Source organism: Siphateles boraxobius, unplaced genomic scaffold (assembly GCF_051911475.1).
Source record: "Siphateles boraxobius isolate OS27281-9 unplaced genomic scaffold, OSU_SipBor_1 57, whole genome shotgun sequence".
Taxonomy (NCBI): domain Eukaryota; kingdom Metazoa; phylum Chordata; class Actinopteri; order Cypriniformes; family Leuciscidae; genus Siphateles; species Siphateles boraxobius.
In genome coordinates, this window is record NW_027509183.1 from 725,541 (window position 1) to 742,500 (window position 16,960).

At 36.9% G+C, this 16,960-nt stretch overlaps 1 protein-coding gene across 2 annotated transcripts in view; it reads right to left on the reverse strand.

Moving 5' to 3' along the window:
* The window catches only part of crb2b (crumbs cell polarity complex component 2b), a 47,015-nt gene that overhangs the window by 13,626 nt on the left and 16,429 nt on the right, over positions 1–16,960 (reverse strand). For both annotated transcript variants that reach the window (XM_077206895.1, XM_077206894.1), the window contains exons 2-7: positions 14,295–14,990; positions 12,031–12,226; positions 11,067–11,206; positions 8,847–9,029; positions 7,891–8,004; positions 480–1,400 (exon numbers count right to left, since the gene is read on the reverse strand). In XM_077206895.1, coding sequence (XP_077063010.1) covers positions 480–1,400; positions 7,891–8,004; positions 8,847–9,029; positions 11,067–11,206; positions 12,031–12,226; positions 14,295–14,990 — 2,250 coding nt within the window. The remainder of the gene's footprint in view (positions 1–479; positions 1,401–7,890; positions 8,005–8,846; positions 9,030–11,066; positions 11,207–12,030; positions 12,227–14,294; positions 14,991–16,960) is intronic.

Below are 16,960 nucleotides of genomic sequence, written 5' to 3' on the forward strand. Positions count from 1 at the left end.
CTTTTGAACTTTCTATTTATCACAGAATCCTGAAAAAAAACTGTTTCCAAGACTGATAATAATAATGTTTGTTGAGGAGAAAATCAGCGTATAAAAATTATATCCTGTAAAATTTTGAAGGGTAGTGTATAATGTTATAAAATATTTCTAGTTATTTTAAATTGTAAAAAATATATCACAATATTACTGTTTTTGCTGTATTTTGAAACAAATAAATAAACCTTGCTTTAGTGAATAGAAGAGACCTCTTTCGCCAAAAAAAATTAGGCCTATTCTTAAATTCTTACCGATCTAAAAACTTTTAAACAGTAGAGTGTGTGTGTGTACTGTATATTATTTTTATTTTTTAATTAAATAGTGGCATCAAATAAGGCTTAAATTAAGGCTTACCAAATTAAGGCTTACAAATAAAGTTCACATCATTGACACATAATTTAATAATTCATTACGGCAAGCTGTTATAGAAAAAGTCAGCTCACCTTCTGAACAGTTGTGTCCGTGAAACGGCGTGTGGCATTGGCACATGTAGTCAGTCCACAGATCCACACAGTGTCCTCGCTCAGAGCAGGGATCGGGACGGCACCGTTCCCGTCTCTCACAGCCCATCTGCACATACTGAGAGCTGAGGCTTGTGGGTAAAACCAGCTGAGCATCTACACGCAGGTCCTCCAAACACCCGACGAATCCCGTCCGGGCCGCCGTGTTGTTGAGGTGTTCCCGAGGAACGCCTCCGATGTGTGTTTTCTCCAAACCGTTCGGCTGGAAGGACAGAAGCTGGTTGTGTCCTCCATCGTCAGCGGTCTTGTTTTCTGATATCAGGGTCAGAACGAGTCTCTCATCCACACTAACAGAGACTTCATGCCAGAGGCCATCACTGAAATCCCCGGGTAACATCACAGCGAGCCTTAAATCTCGAGATTCGGCTCTGGAGAGAAGACTCCCAGCACTCAGCTCCAGTGTAAAAAAGTGCTCTTGGCTTCCCCGGTAAAAGAGTATCGCATCTGGTAAAGTCGTCCTGAACCTCACCTGGACACTTGGCGCATGTGATCCTGCATGCCGGTGACTCCTGTTACTGTGAACCTCCCAGACCACATGACCTCCAGGCATCATGGAGAAGGTGGTGGAGGTTTCGCATCGGTCCCCATGATAGCCAGCAGGGCATGTGCAGGTGTGTCGATGCTCTTCTCCATGCAGGGATGGCCAGCAGGTGGCGTTGTTCAGGCAGGGCTCGTTCACACACCCGGTCAATGTCACGTCGCAGTCCCGGCCGCCCCAGGGCATCTGGTCCCGCGCAGGACGAGGACAGTGACACATGTAGTCATTAATGCCATCCTCACACCGGCCACCGTTCCGACACGGCTCGCTCTCACACTCATCCACGTTAATCTCACACACCACACCTGCAGGGGGATCACACACACACACACACACATTCACGTCATTCCAACGGAAAAAACTGCTGTTCTACAAAGCTGTTCTGGGGAAACCTAAAAATCGAATGAAAGTCTTTCTGATCAAAATTAGGATTTCAATATTTAACATCCTGGTTTGATTTGCTCTGCTTGTTTGTGCTACACAATTTGGCAACAATTTTGTGATTGTGCATCAATATGACTATAAAGAAGAAGAAAAATAAGAAGTAATATTAATAATAATAATAATAATAATAATAATACATAAAATATACAATAATACTAAAGAAAAAATAAGAATTATCACTATTGTAAAAAAAACATTAAGTATTTAAGTAATATAATACAAAAATATTAATACAATATAGAAAGATAGTATGTTTTATTATTATTATTGATAATATAATAATAATACTATCATATTAAGTACTATTACAATTGTAATATTTCACAATAATATAAAAATTGAGTATTTAAGAAATACAATATAAAAACAAATATAATCTAAAAATATAATCATACATTTTATTATTGCTGTTGTTGTTGTTGATGATAATATAATAATAACAATACTATAATAATAAATAAACAATAATACTAAAAAGAAAATGAGAAAAATCAAATATTACTATTGTAAAAAATAGAGTATTTAAATGATATAATATAAAAATATAAAGATAATATTAAAATATACTAATACATTTTATTATTATTATTATTGTGGATCATATAATAATAATAGCAATATTATAAAAATGAATACTATTACTATTGTAATAATTCACTGTTAAATTAAAAAATATATATTTAAGCAATATAATATAACAATATGCTAAGTTTTATTTTTATTATTTTATCATTGTTGTTAATAATATTACATATACAATAATACTAAATATAAAAAATATTACTATTGCAATATTCTGTTGTAAAATGTACTAATATTATTGCTAACACTTTTTGAAATACGCACAACATATTTATTTAATTAAATGTATTATCGCAATAAGCCATATCATGATTCCAGTCTTATTTTGATGAATTGTGCAACTCTATGCAACACTATTTATGTGAGGATTTTAGAGATCCTATGACTAAGAAAGTGATTGGTTATACTTAAACTAATTTTATCAAACAAATGAAGAAAACATAAGATTTCATATGAGTAAAAGCCAACAAACCAAAAAAACGCACCTGACGTTGTAAATCTTAAGCAGAAACTTATGAAGCAACTGCAACCTTAATCAATTACTAACGGCACAGTGAGATAAAAACAAATAAATTGACTTTTAATTGCATTTTCTTTAAGCCTTTTAGTAATGTAATCCTGGTAAAAGGTTTGGCATGCCAACATATGGTTGGAACGGTTGCTTCTACTTAACTGGAGTTTGTTTAGTGTGTTTAGTACTGTTAACTACTGCTGTGAATAATAATACTGACCCTGTAAATATGACCAAACTACAGAGCTCTGTTATTGAGCAACCATTCCTGCCAGTTAAAATCAATGTCAGTGCAAACTGTATAAATGAATCTGAATTGATAACTCAGTTCTAGCACATGTTATTCCGAATGCAAAAAGTTGCACTACAGTTAAATTTATCATGCATGTATTTACGAGGCAAAAAACAAGTTAATATACTAGAAACCAAAAATGTTAGCAATACCACAATACTGAATTTCAAGAGTAAACTAGAACAATACAAACCTAGAGCGGACATGTACAGTAGTTTTCCAGTACAAATATCAAGATACATTTACTTGAGATGCAATACAATAAAATAATAGTCTTGTCTTCAGGTAAATTTAATGCAAAGGGAAAATACGTTTATTTTTCTGATCCCACTCGCAGGAATATCAAAATTCTTAAATAAAGATATGTAAAATGACATAAAATAAGAGTCTTGTTTCCTGGAGAAATTCTTCTAAAGAAAAATGCACTTATTCAGAGGAAAAACAAGTTTATTTTTCTGACCCCATTTAAACATAAACTTACTTATTTAGTAAGTAATACATATTTTTCAGAAAACAAGACTTCTTATCATGTGTCATTGTACATATTTGCACTGGAATACAATACAAAAACACTGAGTGAGAAAATCACTTGTTGCAGTGAACAGGAAGTGTTTTCATTTGTGCTCTTTAATTAATAACTGTGCCTGAAAATCCAGAACACATTCTACAGTTTATGTATGATATTCATCATACATTTTATTTCAAAGTAAGGAACCAGTCGCTCTTCATGGACAGGAGAATCCCGAGCTCTCTGTAGGTTATCCCACACGCTCCGACACTTTACCTGTCAGGAGAAGCATCCCAATGACTTTCACTATCAGTCCTCTCATCCCGCCAAACGTCCCGCCGGAGTCGCTCTCCTCAACGAGACTAAAGATGGACACTTTCCAATGCAATTTCTTCCTATTTCCCTCGGTGCTGATTTCTTTCCAGCTTCTTTGTATTTTCCCTTTTGCACAAACACACACCCACTGCATGGAGCTCTCGGTGCCGAGCGTCCCGGAGCGAGTGCGAGGGATGAGGGATAATAATCCACAGATTCCCTCCCTTCCCAGCTGGCTCCTGTCAGTGCTGACATCAGGAATGTTTATGCCAACTCATTACTGGAGCTGTGGGTTGAGTCTGTGTCCGTGTGGGAAGGTTTCAGGCCTGGGACGCACTACACGGCTTTTAAACGCTATACAGCACTGGCCAAAAGTGACGCTACAACAGTGGGGATTTCTTTAAGACTGCAAGGGAAGCTCTGCTTCCCCTAAAATGTCAAAAAAATTATGGTCAAACTATTGTGTTAACATTTTTTTTACTAAAAATGCGTTAGAACACGTTCACCTCGAAGACGAGTTCGTTCAGAATCAGCTTCATACAGCAGATCGGCTGAGTCGATTTCCTTCTCATACATTCCCGGAGTCACAGTGCATTTCCCTGTTGAAGCCGAGGGTCCTCTGACTTCAATGAGGCTGCTTTGAACAGTTTTTTTCAGTGCTACGAAACTAGACGGTCATTGGATAAATCTGCGATTATGCCCTGCCCACGGCTGGATTCCGGGCTTCTGCGTGATGATTGGAGGGTCTATTGTGAATCAAGAGTGGGCGGGGCTGGACTCCGGGCTTCTGCGTGATGATTGGAGGGTCTGTTGTAAATGGAGGAGTGGGCGGGGCTGGGCTCCAGGCTTCTGCGTGATGATTGGAGGGTCTGTTGTGAATGGAGGAGGGGGTGGGGCTGGACTCCGGGCTTCTGCGTGATGATTGGAGGGTCTGTTGTGAATGGAGGAGTGGGCGGGGCTGGACTCCGGCTTCTGCGTGATGATTGGAGGGTCTGTTGTGAATGGAGGAGTGGGCGGGGCTGGACTCCGGGCTTCTGTGTGATGATTGGAGGGTCTGTTGTGAATGGAGGAGTGGGCGGGGCTGGACTCCGGGCTTCTGCGTGATGATTGGAGGGTCTGTTGTGAATGGAGGAGTGGGCGGGGCTGGACTCCGGGCTTCTGCGTGATGATTGGAGGGTCTGTTGTGAATGGAGGAGTGGGGGGGGGGGGGCTGGACTCCGGGCTTCTGTGTGATGATTGGAGGGTCTGTCCAAAAACTGCGTCTCCTTTTGATTGACAGCGATTTTGCACTATAAAAAGTCGCTGAAGCTATTCGAGCTCAGTCCCATGGCGGATTTTGCAAGTGTACTCGAAAGACAAACTGCTGCAACCTATTTCTTGGTATTTGCTTGGCGAAATTGCTAGGCAAGTTTCATCATACATTTTACACAATTATACACCACATTCCTTGATTCAGTTTAACCTAATTCCCACATTTCCTCCGTCGATGTTTAATATCTTTTTTTTTAGATCGTTTGTTCATTCATTCATACAGTATATATATATATATATATGTAAAAAATAAATGAACAATTTTATTTTATTTGTAGGCCGAAAATTAGCTTCCCCTCTTTGAAAGACCAGCAGCCGCCACTGCGCTACAAGCTATCAGAATTGTATTTACTCTGGAAAATGAGCACTGGAAATGAACTAAACTAAACTAAACTACTGAAATCCTCCATCCTGAAGTTATTAGTCCAAGCCGTGGGTGTTTGTTGTTCTTTCAGGATCATCTGTCTTAAGCAGCTCTCCTGTAAGCGTCTCACCTCACTTCACACTAAAACACTATTACAGCAGGATTTGTTCTCTTAAAGTTGGAGCATGTCTATGATTTCGTGCACAGATTCAAACTAGGCCTGCACAATATATCGAAATTATCGAAATATCACAAATGTATATATCGTGATATGCATATCGCAATGGCTTGCATAAATGGGGTCATGAACAAAAGACAAAGAGAAAATCACTCACTGCTCTTGGCTGAATAACTTTGTAGCTTTAATATGAATCAGTATATATTTAATTCATACAGTGAAAACTAAGCAGTGTTTTATTTTTACATTTGAATATTTAGTTTCTGTTGTTAAATAATCCTAATGTAGGATAACCTGAAGTGGTTTACACTGATGTTAAAATAACACTTCTTATGCAACAGTAAAACACTGCGGTTCACTTTCAGAAGTTGTAGGGATGTTTTCTTGTCACAAAAAGAATGTGAAACAAGTATGTAGGTTGTATAATTTTAAATATATTTGAAAGATACTTTAAGTTTATTTTATACAATTTAAGCATTATCGTATTGCATATCGAATATCGCATAATTTAAAGAGTTATCGCATATCGCACTTTTCTTCAATATCGTACAGCCCTAATTCAAACTGTATCTCTGTGATTAAGACTGAGGTGGGAGTTTATACAGAGCTCTTCAGTTTTACTCCTACATTTATTACAGTAAATTATGTTTTTTGAATATCTAGTACCACTTCATTTGTTGAAGTGAATTTTTGGGTGAACTATCCCATTATTTTAAATGGAAAACAGATTCTTCTGAAAAGCAGACATTTTTTCTTGTTTTAAAGTCCCCCTGTGGTAAAAGTCCAGCTTTTAATGTTGTTTATGTGTCTATGTGGTGTTTTTAATATGCTTTAAGACAAACCATGTGTAAATTCATAAGTCGACCGCATTGCTGAGTATTTTCTCCTTAAAACTGCAGTGAACCAAAGACAGTCTCAAAAACACAGTTTGAAATCACTGGTGTTTCTGACATCACAAACTACGTGTGATCGTCAGCGAGTGGATCTCTGAGCTGAGTGAGTGATTGGAGGCGGGGCTCATTTGCATATTCATAGGACCGCGTACACTAAATGAGGCAATGGTGTCGAGTTACATTCAAGCTATTTTAAGGCAAGAAGAAATTTTTTTTCAAGGAAAAAACATTTAAATATGTCATTTAGATGATGAATATGTCAAAGATGAGTTTTAAGTGATAAAATGATTAATTTTAAGTAAAGGAATAAATACTTGTAAAACAGAAATGCAATTCCATATAAGTTTTCTTTCTTATATTGCAAAATATTGTGTAAACTTTATCCAAATAAATAAAAACACTAAATAACAAAAAAAAAGAAAGAAATGCAATTCCATTACCAAAAAAGTCATTGTTTCCAGTCTGAATAAAACTGGTTCTCAGTGGCCAGTCCTAAACCCACATGTGCAATATTTTAATTAGAGGCGGTTAGGATTAGGTTAGGGTTAGACTAAAGTCCCCCTGTAGTCAATAATTGTATCATTTAAAACTCATCTTTGATCACAAAATTTACATATTTAAATTTTTTTCCTTGAAAAAAAATTCTTCATGCCTTTAAATAGGTTGAATGTAACTCTACACCCTTGTCTCATTAAGTAAGGGCGAGGCTCATTTACCATTGCGGTTCTATGAATATGCAAATGAGCCTCGCCCTTACTTAATGAGACAACGGTGTAGAGTTACATTCAAGTTATTTAAAGGCATGAAGAATTTTTTTTCAAGTAAAAAACTTTAAATATGTAAATTTTGTGATCAAAGATGAGTTTTAAATGATACAACTATTACCTACAGGGGGACTTTACGTGTAAAGACATTTGTTATCTTCAGTCATTATGCTTCTCAAGTAAATGTATCTTGATTTAAGGATGTTTAGATATTTGTACTGGAAAACAAGAGAAAAATACTGAGATAGAAAATCTTTTTTTGCAGTGTAGCAAGTTTACCAAGTCAGAAAAGCCACTCATACGGAGTTGGTTACGTGATGCAATAGTCAAAATGCACTAGTTTGAAAATCATGCATTATGGTAAAAGAGTTTTGAGGTGAAAAAATAAGTCTTTGTTAATCGATAATCTGCACCCCATTGTGCAAAAAGAAAATGTATCTTCTTGATGTTTTAATGGAACTAGTGTTCATTTCTGCTGGAAACTGCAGTGAATTGTGTGTATAGGTATATTTTTTGAGTTTTGAAAAGCCTATTTTTTGAGCCTATGTTGTGCATTTAGCAATTGGATATATTCGCATTATTTTGATTTTTTTTACAGAAAAGGATAGAGTTATACGGAGCAGACGTACACACCTGTGAACCCCAGCGGACACCAGCACTGAAATGCATTGACGAGATCTTCACAGGTGCCTCCGTTTTCACACGGTGCCGACTCACATTCGTTGATGTTCACTGAACAGTTTACACCTGAAACACAGAGAAGCTGCGATTACTGATGCTGTTTACCCAAAAATTTAAATTCTGTCAGTAATTACTCTCCCTCATGTTGTTCAACCCCGTAAGACCTTCGTTCATCTTCAAAACACAAATTAAGATATTTTTTATTAAATCTGAGAGCTGGATCACTCCTCCATAGGCTTCTAAGGGATTGAAACTTGTTCCCCGAAAAGTTATTAAAGACATCGTTAAAATAGTCCAAGTGACTACAGTGGCTCAATCTTAAGTTTATCAAGCGACAAGAATACTTTTTGTGGGGAAAAACAAACAAAAATAACGACTTTATTTCAACTCTTCATTTCCTTCTCTGTGGGCCTCGAGTGAGTTCACTAGTGTAACAGCGCAGCGCTTCTGTGTTGTACGTCACACACATCACACACATGACCAGCGTCGGCCAATAGTGAGCCTACGTGTAACGTAGCACTGCGCAATCACACTACGCTAACTCACTCGAGGCCCACAGAGAAGGAAATCAATAGTTGAAATAAAGTCGTTATTTTTGTTTGTTTTTCCCCACAAAAAGTATTCTCGTCGCTTGATAAACTTAAGATTGAGCCGCTGTAGTCACTTGGACTATTTTAACGATGTCTTTAATAACTTTTTTGGGGAACAAGTTTCAATCCCTTAGAAGCCTATGGAGGAGTGATCCAGCTCTCAGATTTAATCAAAATATTTTAATTCGTGTTTCGAAGATGAACGAAGGTCTTACGGGGTTGAACAACATGAGGGAGAGTAATTACTGACAGAATTTTAATCTTTGGGTGAACTATCCCTTGAATGCTCTGAGAGCAGCGCTCAGCGGTGTTTCTCACCAGTGAACCCAGTGAGACAGTGGCACAGGTATCCAGACGCGTTCTCGTAACTGAAGTCCTGGTCCAGTTCAGGAAAAACTCTGTAGTGTCTCGAGTCGGACCGCTGGAAACATTCACCTCCATTTACACACGGCCTGGCGTCGCACTCGTCCACGTCAACCTCACAGTTCTCGCCTTCATAGCCTGAAATAAAGAACAGAAGAAACTCCAGGAGAACTGACTTTATACTTCATATTTTCAATTAGCCTTAATTTGATATTTTAGTAGTGCTGTAAGTTTGTAAATATATACAAGTGTGTGAGATGTGATTAATCACAATTAATTGATTTGACAGCACACATTTTTGAGTTTTCATGCTAAGTTTAGTTTCATTACGTGCTTTCATCATTTTATTTTTATTTTTTTCATATATTGCTATTTAGGTGTATATGTATTTTTTATTTATTTCCAGTTGATCATTTTAGTGCTTGAACTTAAACTTATGTAAGTTTATTGCCAAGACAAACATTTTAAATTTTTTGTTTAGTTTAAGTTTTCCAACTAATATTGATAGGCCTATTTCATTTTATTTCAGCTTTATTTCACAGAAAAATGTTTAACAGAAATGTTTTAATAGATTTAGTTAAGGAAAATAACCCTATTTCATACTTCAACTATTAATCACCAGCTGATTAAAAGACAATGACGAGCAAAAAATGATTATTGTTATTATATAAGGGAAGTTAGTGAATAGAAAAGATATAAAAATAAATATCTAATGCAATGCAGTATGCTATACATACAGTCAAAATACTTTATAGATGCATACGGTTTTTGTAGCTCAGGGATTTTATACTGAACTAAAACTGAAACTAAAACCACAACAAAAAAAATTTAATTACTTGAAATAAACACACACACACACACCAACACAGAAAAATACACAACAAAGATACAAAACTTTAACTGTACATTAAATATAAATATATAAAATAAAAACTGATTCAAAACATTAATTAAAACTATAATAGTATCTTACTGATCCTAAAATAACACTGGCTGCATTAAAACATCTCAGTTGTTTACAGTAAAGCGACTTTCACACTCGGATCAGCCAGAGGTTAAGAGCAACGGTGACAGTTCACCGATCAGCTCTTCCCAGATCTTTAACCTCTAAGCCTTATTAAGCAGCATTAATAAAAGCATACGTGTGCTTCTGCTTCACTGGTGAGGGGAAATGTTAATAAGTTTAAAGAAAGATTAAAAAGTTGGGTGAGGTTAAAAGCTCCGTGGAGAAGATTATGACTTGAACAGATGGACTTCACTTGTGTACACCGACACAAAACACTTATTTTTATGGAATATAAGTCACAGTTTTTATAATCTGAATCCACTATAATTTGTTTGTTTTATACTTATACTGTATTGCTTTTTTCCTGAATACTATTAAATGTAAAGAATTTGTTGTGGAGTGAGGAAATAAAACAGAAGTTTATAGAGTTTATAATGTTTTTAAACCAGTATTTTATAAAAGAAAAAAAATGTAAATGTATAAAATATTAAATTATATAATATGTTAAATAAAATAATAAAATGTGACATATCTGTTTAATATAATACAATATAATATAAAATATAGTGTAAAATAAATTAATAAAATGTGAGTTATCGGCTTTCTTTTCTGTAAACAATGCAATTTTGACATAATGCGACTTTTATGGATTTTATATAATAAATCAATAAAACCATTCCTTTCAAATACTCTATACACACACAATACACTCACCAGGCATTTTATCAGGTCACCTGTTCAACTGCTCATTAACACAAATATCTAATCAGCCAATCGTATGGCAGCAACTCAATGCATTGATTGAGGCATGTAGACATGATCAAGACGATCTGCTGAAGTTCAATCTGAGCATCAGGTGATTTAAGTGATTTTGAACATGTCGTGGTTGTTAGTGCATCTCTGAACATACAACACACTAAACCTTGAAGCAGAAGAGCTACAGCACCAAAGACCACAAATAGTATTTATTCAATGCTAATGTCCATTTAGATCTCAGGTTCTCTTTGCAATTGCTTACATGTTTCTCTAGGTGGCAGTGTGGTGTAAGAGATCATCACTGATTTCATCACACTATATTGCTGGAATTGATTTGCAACTAAATGAGCCTTTCAATGCATGAATAAACACAATGACGGTATGATGAATAGGTTGAATGAAAGACTGGTTACCCGGCCAGCAGAGGCAGGAATACTGGTTAACCCCGTCCTGGCAGGTGGCGGCGTGCAGACAGGGGTCCGACACACACTCAGGGATGTCTTCTTCACAGAAAGAGCCCATAAAGCCAGTGCCACTGCAGTCACACTCATAGCTGTAATGCAAAGCACAGTCGGATGTGTGAAGAAATCATTTTACACATGAGCTTTAAAGGACAAACATCGTTTAGTGTTTTAGTGTTTACAGTGTAATGATGTACAAAAGCATTTAGACTCATTCTATGTAGTTAAAAACTGCTTTAATATTTCCGCCTTAAATACTTCAGAATACATTATGGAATACGGTAACAGTATTTAAGTAAACTGCATTTATTTCTATATGAAAACTTTTAAAGTTCCCCTGTAGTCAATCATTTTATCTCTTAAAACTCATCTTCAATCACCAAAAATGACATATTTATAAGTTTTGTCTTTAAAATAGCTTGAGTGTAACTCGACACCCTTGCCTCATTTAGTACATACGCGGTTCTATGAATATGCAAATGACCCCGGCCTCCACTCACTCCACTCCACTCGCTGACGATCACATGTTGATCTGATTGGTTACAATGTAGTTTGTGACGTCAGAAACACCAGCGATTTCAAACTGTTTTTGACACTGTCTTAGGTTCACTGCAGTTTTAAGGAGAAAATACTCAGCAATGCTGTCGACTTTTACGCATATTAAAAACACCACATAGACATATAAACAACATTAAAAGCTTGATTTTCAGTGAAAATCAAGTGTTTAATGTTGTTTATATGTATGTGGTGTTTTAATATGCTTAAAGTAAGACAAACCATGTGCAAATTTATGAGTCAAGCAAGTGGATCAGGTCATCACCGATCGAGTGGAGGCGGGGATTAATTTGCATATTCATTGTTCCTACAGAACTCAACCAATCAGATGACAAACCTCAGATTGATCACATACACTCACCTGTTCACCATATCCACACACGTCCCTCCATGTTGGCAGGGTGAACTGTCACACTCGTTGATGTCCAGCTCACAGTTAATGCCCTCGTACCCCGACACACACGCACAGGTGTACAGACCCACGTGATCATGACAGGTGGCGCCGTTCTGACAGGGATCCTCGTCACATTCATCAACATCAACCTCACAGTTTACTCCTGCAGGACAGTACAACACACACACATGCAGATACATGTATATGAAGAGTTTTTAAACATTGTTTTAGGACTTTGTATATCTTCTCATGGTGCAGTATGAAAATGATAAACATTCAGTACCATGGTATACACTAGTACCAGTCAAATTTGGACAAGCTTGACTAACTTTTTTCATAATCTTTATTTAATATCTTTTTAGATGCCGTTCAAAAAACTGCTTAAATGTCTGAAAATGTTTTTGTAGTTTTGTCTATAATTAGAATTATTTATACATCTACTCTTTAGAAATTATATAAATAAATAAATAAACAAATAAATAATAGTTAAATAATAAATAAATAAATTTTAAATAAATTGATATAGAGAACATCCAAAGAAAATAAAATCTAAGATTTTTTAAATAATTATTATAAATAAGTATTTTATTTGCAGTGAAGTCGGCTGAGAGAATGTCTAAGAAAAGTCAAATATATGAATATTATAAAATAATTATCATAAATAAATAAATATTTGCATCCAAGCTGGCTGAGAGAATTTCCAAAAGAAACTCAAATATAAGAATATTATAAAACAATTTTTATAAATTAATAAATAAATAATTTGCAGTGCATTCGGCTGAAAGAATCTCCAAAGAAACTCAAAAATATAAAAATATTTCAAAATAATTATAAATAAATAAACAACTATTAGCAGTAAAGTCGGCAGAGAGAATGTCCAAAGAAACTCTAATATAAGAATGTTTTATTTGTTCAAGATTTTTTGGTCCATAATATAACTCATATTCACGACAATATTATTATTTTATAATATGAAAAAAATATTCAGAAATAATGAGCAGACAAAACTATGGTGTAATGCTTATAAGATAATATAATACGCTTTAGTTATTCCAGAATCTCATGTATTGTAACCATCTTATTTTGTAATCATGATTGTAAATGTGTTCTTTGTTGCAAAAAAAAATGTTTTTGACTGGAAGTGTATATTAAAGTAGATTAGCACTGTACCCAGCAAGCAGTGTTGCGTTTAAAAGACGTCTAATAGTAATCCAAACGCAGCCCAGATGTCTAGGCTGAATCAAGGCAAAATTTGGGCTGTCAGTGAACATTTAATATAAGGCTAAACCAGAGCCGCAAGAATAGAAAGCCTAAGCCCCTCCCCTTCTGGTGGACCATGTGACCTTATTTTGGAAAAATATTGTATGTTAATCAATGGCGAGAGACAACAAATATTTGGATCCCGTTTGAACTGTGCCCTGAATTACACATATGATGTTTGTCAATTTAAAAGATGCATTGTAAAGTCAAGAGAGTCGCAGTTTGATGTAAAACTGTTGAGGTATAAGACTGTGAAAATACGTAATTACAAAGACTACAAACCCAAGAGGCGCGCACGTGACGTCATACCTGTTCTCTCAATGAATGAAGCTAACTTTACTGAAGCTAACGTCTGTCATTTTTTCTATGTCCTAACGTTATAATCGTAACGTTACGCCGTCATGCCTGTGTGTTTTGTACCAGACTGCACACACACACACGAGCTTGGAGACATACATAGTGCGAGACGAGAGATGTCGTTCATTGAGCGATTTTCACATAAAACTAAATGTTACTCTTCTGTTTTATGACAAACTGTGACTTTCTTGACTTTCATAATTATCTTTTAAATTGACAAACATCATATGTGTAATTCAGGGCACAGTTCAGACGGAATAAAAAGATAAAATGTCTCTCGCCATTGACTACCATACATATTTTTTCCGAAATAAGGTCCAATGAGGCGGAAGCGGAGGGGAGGGGCTTAGGCTCTCTATAGACGAGTCATCAATAAGATAACACAAAAAAAAAATGAATGAAGAAATGAAACCAAACACCTTGTAATCACTGTTTACTTTGCTAACATGATGGAATAACAAGTTATTTTGGCATAAACGACATGTAACAAAATTCAAGGTTATTTTCTCTAGAAGTGAGTAACTCATAGCCGGACTATATCTGGTCTATAGTTAACCGAGATGGTGAAATGACGGATATTGCTCGCTAGCCACAGTATGATTGACAGTCCTTACCTGTAAACCCAATAAGACATTCGCAGATGTACCGGTCCTTCCCGTTGATGCACGTCCCGTTGTTCTCACAGGGTTGGGATGCGCACTCGTTGATGTCAATGTCACAGTGGTAACCTTGAAACCCAGGTACACAGAAGCAGTGATACACATCAGGACCGTCCTGACAGATGGCTCCGTTCCTGCAGGGCTGCGACACACACTCATCCACGTCTTCCTCACAGTTTTGACCCAAGAAGCCCGCGGGACACTGGCACTCGTACCCGTTCGGCGCCCACACACAGGTGGCGTTGTTGTGGCACGGGTCATCGGCACAGTCTCGTACCTTCGTCCTGCAGTTCTCCCCGCTGTATCCGCTGGGACAGTGACAGGAATATCCGTTCACCTCATCCACGCAGTAGCTCTGGACCCCCGTACAGGGGCTGCTCTCACATTCATCGATGTTCAGGGTGCAGTTGAGTCCGTCGAAGCCGTCGGGACACACACAGGTGTAGTTCTGCGTTCCTAAAGTGCTGATACACCTGGAGACACAGTCTGCATCTTCACACGGGTCGTATAAAAGCTCACAGTTTACACCTGCGTATAGAGGAGGAGAGCGAGGGCACACACACTCGTAGCCGTTCAGAGTCGGTACACAGGTGCTGTTGTTCTGGCATGGAGAAGACACACACACTTCAGACGTGACCGTGCAGAACACACCTGCGGGTACAAGAAAAAGCAGTCGTCATTAGGAGATGTTTCTATGCAAAGTTGACTTGCATACACACACTGCAGGAACTGTGACCCTATAGCAAGCCGAGGTTAAAGGTCAAGTGTGTGAGGTGTTTTTATGTCATTCTTCACATTCCAGTTGTGCAAAGCAGGATTGTGCACTAATCAAAACTGAAGAAAGTCCCAATTTAATTCTGAATCGAATAATCCAAATTTGAATTTAGTTAGAAAACAGGATGCAGAATTGCAATTTGAATGTACTTTGCAAGTTAAAAAAGACAAGATAAACTGTGCATGTGGTCGGACGGACGGACGGACGGACGGACGGACGGACAGACAGACAGACAGACAGACAGACAGACAGACAGACAGACAGACAGATAGATAGATAGATAGATAGATAGATAGATAGATAGATAGATAGATAGATAGATAGATAGATAGATAGTAGGGGTGCGCCGATCCGATACTCAGTATCGGTATTGCTCCGATACTAGTAATATTTGCCGGATCGGGTATCGCCAGACGAGACCATCCAAATCCGATCCGATATTGTATAGCCTACGTATGTTATTGTTATACAACACAAAAGGCACAAAAACATTATAAAGCACTATAATGTTTTCGTGTACTGTATTCCAAGATTCCTGAAGCCATTACATATAGTTTTATGTAAGGTACAGATTTAAATCGTTAAATTAATCTTCACCTAAGTGCTTCCCTCCGCTGCGGCTGTCAGTCATTCTCAGCACTCAAACAGCGCGTCGCGCTCGGGTAAAACAGTCAACACGATGAAACTCTCTCCAAGATGAGTCAATGTTCCTATTATTATACTGTAGATATGTAGATAAAGGTCTATGGTTTGCATAAAAGGACTTTAACGTGCTGGAGTTTCACATGTTACTTTCAACCGGGTGTCTATTAGATCACAACACAACTCCTCAGTGATCACAACACTGGAGTAGAGAGCGATATAATTGCTCTTCACACGCACATTAACTGAAATTTAAAAACTGTTAAAAGGCTCAAACTAATGAATAAATAAAGAAATATATGTATATCTTACTTTTGTGCTTTGAACTTTTCAATGCGACGCGCTGCGCGCCGTGACTCCATGTTGCTTCGAGCGCATCATTCTGCGCACGGGATGCGCTTAAGGTTTCGTGCCGCTCGGAATTGGAGCCTTTCATATTACAATACTTTTCCGCAATGGCAGTTTATTGATAGCCTTAGTTGTTCTGTCCAATCTATGTATCATATGTTGCTGATCCATTAAAAAGTTGCGCTTAAAATTTTAAAATAAATGTATTTTAATTATATAGTATATATTTTGTCTGTATTGCTTTACAAAGTAAGGAAAATAATGTTTAAGTCAAGCTTTAATGCCTTTAACAAAAGAATAATCCCAGTCTCTTCCCCACAGTGAGGCATACAGATACAGTTTATTAGGTAATTTGGCACTGTTTTTTTATTTATTATTTTAGTATTGGATCGGATCGGTATCGGCCAATACTGAGTCCCAGGTATCGGAATCGGTATCGGAGGCAAAAAAAGCGGATTGTGCCACCCCTAATAAATAGATAGATAGATAGATAGATAGATAGATAGATAGATAGATAGATAGATAGATAGATAGATAGATAGATAGATAGATAGATAGATAGATAGATAGATAGATAGATAGATAGATAGATAGATAGATAGATAGATAGATAGATAGATGGATGTTTATATTAGGAATTCCTGTTCGTATCATTAAACCAACATCTTTCTGTCGCCGGCTGGAGATTTATCCTCTATTCCACACGTCTTCAGCGTCACAGAGAAAGAGTAAGCGAGGACGTTCAGAAGATTTACCCTAGAGATCTGACACACTCAAAGCCTCTTAAAGAAACTTCACACGCGTGTAGACAAGCCTATCAAGCTGAACTCTTCTTCCAGTGTGAGTTCGCAGTCGA